Raw genomic sequence first — 6,000 nt, forward strand, 5'->3', positions numbered from 1 at the left:
ACAGAACTGAGGTGCAGATAGTCTTAAGAGTACATGATTCTTATAAGTTTCATATAAACTATAATTAATAGTAGAGTGACTTTTGAACTGTCAACTTTAGAAGATGCATCGTTATCCAGGCTGGTAGTAGAAACTGTAAACGCCACAGGACTTGGAAAAGTACGTCATCTCCCATGAAGGCAGGCTGGAAAGGCATTCCTATTAAGAAACCATCAGTCTTGCAGTCTTAACGTGAGAGTGCCATGAAAGCTCCCGGGGCATTTTGCAATTCTGAGCCTCTGTGACCCAGGCGGAGCACTGGACCCCCTAAAAGTGGGCTCCTCGTTGTCCAGGGGCTCAGCAGCAGATCTGCCCCGTGGGAGGGGCAGCAAGCCAGCCACTGACATTGCGCTGGCTTCAGTAGACTTTACTTGGGCACCAGGTTTTTTGTGGTCTTGCTTCAGCCTCAAGTTCCACAGGTGTTATCTGGTTTTCCTGCCTAACAAGCAGAACACCATTCAGTATACTAATCGACTTTTCCTTTTTACTATTTTTGTCAGAATCCATCATTAAGATACTCATTTCTTATGGTTTGGGATTTGTCTCTTGGAAAGATTTGTCTTGCTCTAGAAATCCTAACAACTATTGATCATTTCCTCCCATGCTATTTGATGCTTTCTTGATTTCTATATAAAGTTTTAAAACCTACCATAGCACTTAAATACCATGTGAAAACAAACTCAACTAGTCTAATACAAATGTACTAATTGTCATTTTAAATTTGTATTCATTTATTTGGAGACGGGACTTTACTATGTTGCCTAGGCTGGAGTGCAGTGGTGTGATCTTGGCTCAGTGTAACCCCGAACTCCTGGGCTCAAGCCATCTCCCTCCTCAGCCTCCCAATAGCTGGGATTACAGGTGTGTGCCAGTATGCCCAGCTAGTTTTTGTTGGTTTTGTTTTTGTAGAGACGGGGCTCACTATATTGCTCAGGGTGGTCTTGAACTCCTGGCCTCAACCAATTCTCCTGTCTTGGCCTCCTACAGTGCTGCAATTATAGGCAAGAGCCACTGCACCCAGCCCTGTCATTTTTCTATATTAAGAAATATAAAGTACAGAAATGCTCTCAAACATCTTGGTGAAACAGCAATGCATTTACATTAGGTGTGTCACATTTTCTCTAGCCGCTTGCTTAGCACCACACCTGCTGTGAACTAATCTCTGTAATTCACAGGCTGCCCTGTGTCACCACACCTGCTGTGAATTAATCTCTAATTCACAGGCTGCCCTGTGTCTTGGTGCTTAATTGAGACTTAGAGCCCTGAATGTTTAGTGTGGTGTTTCCTATCACCTAGCTGTCTTTTAACCGGAAAACAAAATATAAAATAAATAGAAAACATACATTGAGATTTATGATAATATGTAGCCAGATTATTGTGCAGTAATAAGCTGTCACAAAGGTGGTGTTAGGTTGGAGATTTTCCTGGGCAATGTTCTGTGCAGTTGTGGATCTTTCATTTTAGCAAACTGGATATCTGCTAGATATCATTTTTCAGTGGGTGTTGCTGTTTTCCATAGCTGTGCAGGTAGTTACAGGAAAGTCATGCATATGTAAATAACAGACATTGAATAAGAATCAAGGAAATGAATAAACAAAATGTCTAAAGCACAAGATGCATATTTTTTAAGGCTTTTCTGCCCTGGATTCTGAAGATTATGGCCTTAAAACCCTGTATCAGCTGTGCTTAAGGAGCCTAAACTATATATCTATTTCTATTTTGCTCTGCTTTTTCTCTTCTGAAGATTTTAAACGTTCTTTTTTTATTGCCATATGGAACAAAATTTAACATTAGAACCCACTTACAAGACAGCCAAAATAGCTCAGTGAGAGAGCATTAGATCGAAGAATTCACCTATGACTAAAAAGGTTTAGCAACTAGAACCAAATAAAGAATTAGTGGCCATCATTACTTTTCCCAACGTCAACGTATTCTAAGAGAATAAAGGTAAATATTTCAGTGCAATAAAAAGTTTATCTTGATAGGAAATTGATCATGAATGGGCTACTGGAATCAAATTTCCTTTTCCAAATCCAAATTAGCTGTTAAGTTGCACCAGTGAGAAGCTTGCTAGATGGACTCATCTGGAAGGAACGAATGCATATCTTCCTAAGGCCAAGCTCAGCCAGGTTCAGGGGATGCCACTCAAGTACTCATTCTTTTCCTTTTAATTTCTAAACGATCCTTCCTTCATATGTGGGGTAAAGTGCAGTAATCAGAATTACAAGAATGGAGAAATCATTTCGTTCTTATTATTCCAACTGGCAAGTTTTCATGCATTAGGATCAGTGGTCATGCTGTTCTCTTGGCAAAAAATCTGCCCCAAATAAATCAATTATATGTGGAAAAGGGAAGTGCAAGCAAGGAACTGTACCTGTGTAACAGCTGATGTGGAACCCCATGGAGCGGCCTCTGCCCAGAGCCCTGGGAGCCGCTCAGCAGATAGGAAACAAGCACTGCTCACCTAGCACTCGGCAACCTGTGGTACCTTGCTGTTTTTCTAGGTGGATCTGTCTTCCTACAAAACCCTTGAGTTAATTCAATCCCATTCTACAAATGGTATGAAAAGGAAAGAGACATAAGCTAGAGGCCTGGAGAGTGGAATCGAGCCATAAAAACTATGGCAGTTGTGGGAAGTCATCTTTTCTACTTAGATTTTTAATGAAATCTAATGAAATTAAATGGGAAAACAAATTTTTTTTACTTCTAAACTAATCTCTTCTTATGTGAGCATTTCTTCCCTTTGGTAGTTTGTTAAGGCCCGTAAGTAGAAATTTTGGAAAAATGAAAAGGAGAAAAATTACATTAAGTGACATCTATTTAATATGAAGTTCTAAAAAACTAGATGTGACTTGAGAAATAGAAAAATACTATCCAAAATGCCTTACCTTCTGAGCATTTTGTACCAATTACTTATATGGTGTTTTACAGCAAATAATTTAATTTTTCCTCAAGATATTTGACAGTGAAACATTTTAAAAAGATATTTCTAAATGCCAGATTCATGCAAAGATTTAAGTAGCAGTAACTATTTCCTGCTACTTCCTTGCATTTCTGCTATTTTAAAGTGCTAATGGGTCAAAATAATTTTTTAAAATGACCCAGCTGGAGATTCTGATTATAAAACATGTCTGTATTAATGTGTGTGCTTTTATAGGAAATGCAGAGATTATATAATCCTTAGTCCTGCTACCATTAAAGCACAGTGATGCAATATCACCAATATGAGAATAACTTTTGTTTACTTGTCATCATTAATAGATACGAGAAACTGCATTAAGCTAGAAAAGTGGCAGGATAAATGTATAAAGGCAAAGGCAGTGCATTTCACAAGGGGTATGGAAAGGAAGCGACATAAGCTAGAGACCTGGAGAATGAAGTCGAGCCGTAAAAACTATGGCAGTTGTGGGAAGTCATCTTTTCTACTTAGATTTTTAGTGAAATCTAATGAAATTAAGTGGGAAAACAATATAAATTATATTTAACTTCCCCAAAGACATTTTCTCATTTAGTTGCAGCTTTCCTTATTTAAAGATACATTGTAGGCAGCAACACAAGCATTTCTTTCCCTGTATCTCTTGTGTGGTATTGCCTAAAATTTTATGTAATTCATATATTTTTTAATAGTGAAGTTGTTGGCATTGTACTTTATTTTCATGGGTGTTTGTTTGTTTGTTTGTTTAACTTTAGGATATTGAGAAAGTCTATGAAATTGTCTGTGAAGGATCTAACGTAAATCCAGATCTTGGAGAACTGGTGGTTGTTCCTTTGTATCCGAAAGAGAAAGGTACATTGTTCAAGCCAATCGATGAAACAGAAAAAAGATACCAAGTTTATCAAAGAAGAGTGGTGTTAACTACTAGCTCTGGAGAGTCTTTGATCTGGAGCAACTCAATCAAATTTGTTATCGATGTGGGTGTGGAAAGAAGAAAGGTAATTATTGAGTAGGTTAAACAGACTGGCAATCATTGTCCAGCACCAGCTTCTCAGTTTCCTACCATCTGACTGATCAGAAAGTGAGGATGAACTATGTGAACTGTGAATTCTTTGAATCTGGTCATGAATGCAAAGAAGAATGATTGCAGCCAGTAACAAAAGTCTTGATCATGTGTTACTGTCTTCCATTAGCATGTTGGAAGTTTGGAAATTAGTTAAATTGATTAAGCTGCCAAAGGCAAAAGTTTTGAGGAAAGACTCAATTATTAGAGCCTCAAGGCAATAGTTCCTTAATGCTTTTTCTTCTTTAGCTAAGGTACTCGCAAAGCAAATTGTCTGACTCCTAATTTCCTCTTATGAACATTGCGTTGGATTTTTTTGATAGCCCCTTTATCAAAGTAATTAGTATCTTACCCCAGAGAACTTACTAAATATTTGTTTCGAGTATAATTTTAGCAAATTTTGGCTTATAATTGACATGATGAAATTTTCATCCTAATCATTAAAAAATATTTTATTTATTACTTTTAAATTAAAAATTTTAAAAATGAAAATAAGGTATCTCAAACTCCAAACAACACTGCAACTTCAGAAAATCGTAGCATTAGAGATCTGAAGGAAACTAACCAAATATTGATTAACTTACTGTTACTAGATGCTGCAATGTTTTATCCCTCCAGGAGACTGTGAGCCTCCTAAATATCCCTGCCTCACTACGACAGAGCAGTTCCAACAGTCATGAAAGTTCCCTGGGAACCACTTAGATTTGATCTTGATTGAATTAGTCCAGCCTTCAGAGAAGCCAGGGCTGTCACTTGCCCCGGTGAACCACCTGTAAGGAAAATCACTGTTAGTACCATATGCAGTTTCTGTATTAGATGGTCATCACTGGAACTCTCAGTATGTGTTGTAAAGGTGAGACCACCGAGATCCTGGTTGATTTGAACAAAACTATCAAGAAACATGGCACTGTCAGGTGAGAACCCTTTCTCTGTGTGGCATATGAGGATATGTTATAATTTCACCAGTACAGTGCTTTGAGAAGTGACAGTGCTAGTATGTCAGCAGACGATACAGAGGTCCCATAGTTATTGAAGCCACAGTGAAAGCAGACACCCTTTAAGTCCATTTATCAAAGCACTTGCAGTTTCCATCTCAAGGCAAGTGAAACAATAATAAATATTGAACAAAGAAAATAAGTCTGTAGCAGTGCATTTCATGGAGTAAATTACTGTGAATGACATATTCTCTTCAGGATCAGTGAGCCTACTAAATCATGACTTACCTGACACTAATGATGCTGTCTTTCCATTTAAAGGTGTACAACCCAAGAATAAGAGCAAACTCACTTGTCATGCAGCCCATTAGCCAAAGCCAGGCAGAGATACGCAAGCAGATTCTTGGCTCGTCTTCTTCAGGTAGTGCTGCGGACACAAATACTGAATGTCAATTCTTGTATGCAGGCAACCCAGAAATATTAAAGCCATTTTACTTGGTGTCTTTTAGGAAAGCTTTTCTGCCTGTACACTGAAGAATTTGCCTCCAAAGACATGATGCCACTTAAGCCAGCAGAAATGCAGGAAGCCAACCTAACAAGCATGGTGCTTTTTATGAAGAGGGTAGACATTGCGGGCCTAGGCCACTGTGACTTCATGAACAGACCAGGTAGCCTGATGCTGCGGTGTCAGCCAGGCATGTGGGCTGAGATTCACCTTCTCTCCTCCTGCCCCTTTCCTGTCCTACGTGCACATGATTGCTTGTGTGTCGGTGTACACAAGCATGGGGGGTGAGGGGCGGTGGCTTGGACTGAAGCATTTTCCCGAAAGCTAGAGGTAAACATTCTCTGAAGGTAATTTTTAAAACCCCACAAACCTCTAGGAAATATCTGTTCTGACACTAGAAGTGTTATCTCCTGTTGGATAATGGAGCACAGGAGGATTGGGCTTGAGGAGGAGGGGAATGTGGAGTGTGGAAGCGTAAGGGTGAATCAGCAGAAAGAATTATTGGTAGCTTGGAGTTTCTTTC

The 6,000-nt window shown here is 38.9% G+C and overlaps 1 protein-coding gene across 2 annotated transcripts in view; it reads left to right on the top strand.

Annotated features, from left to right (window-relative positions):
- The window catches only part of DHX32 (DEAH-box helicase 32 (putative)), a 57,788-nt gene that overhangs the window by 36,474 nt on the left and 15,314 nt on the right, over window positions 1–6,000 (top strand). For both annotated transcript variants that reach the window (XM_017537901.2, XM_037741787.1), the window contains 3 exons: window positions 3,730–3,972; window positions 5,294–5,393; window positions 5,482–5,640. In XM_017537901.2, the coding sequence (XP_017393390.1) occupies window positions 3,730–3,972; window positions 5,294–5,393; window positions 5,482–5,640 (502 nt within the window). The remainder of the gene's footprint in view (window positions 1–3,729; window positions 3,973–5,293; window positions 5,394–5,481; window positions 5,641–6,000) is intronic.

The sequence above is a fragment of the Cebus imitator genome, unplaced genomic scaffold (genome assembly GCF_001604975.1).
Source record: "Cebus imitator isolate Cc_AM_T3 unplaced genomic scaffold, Cebus_imitator-1.0 Scaffold107, whole genome shotgun sequence".
Taxonomy (NCBI): Eukaryota; Metazoa; Chordata; class Mammalia; order Primates; family Cebidae; genus Cebus; species Cebus imitator.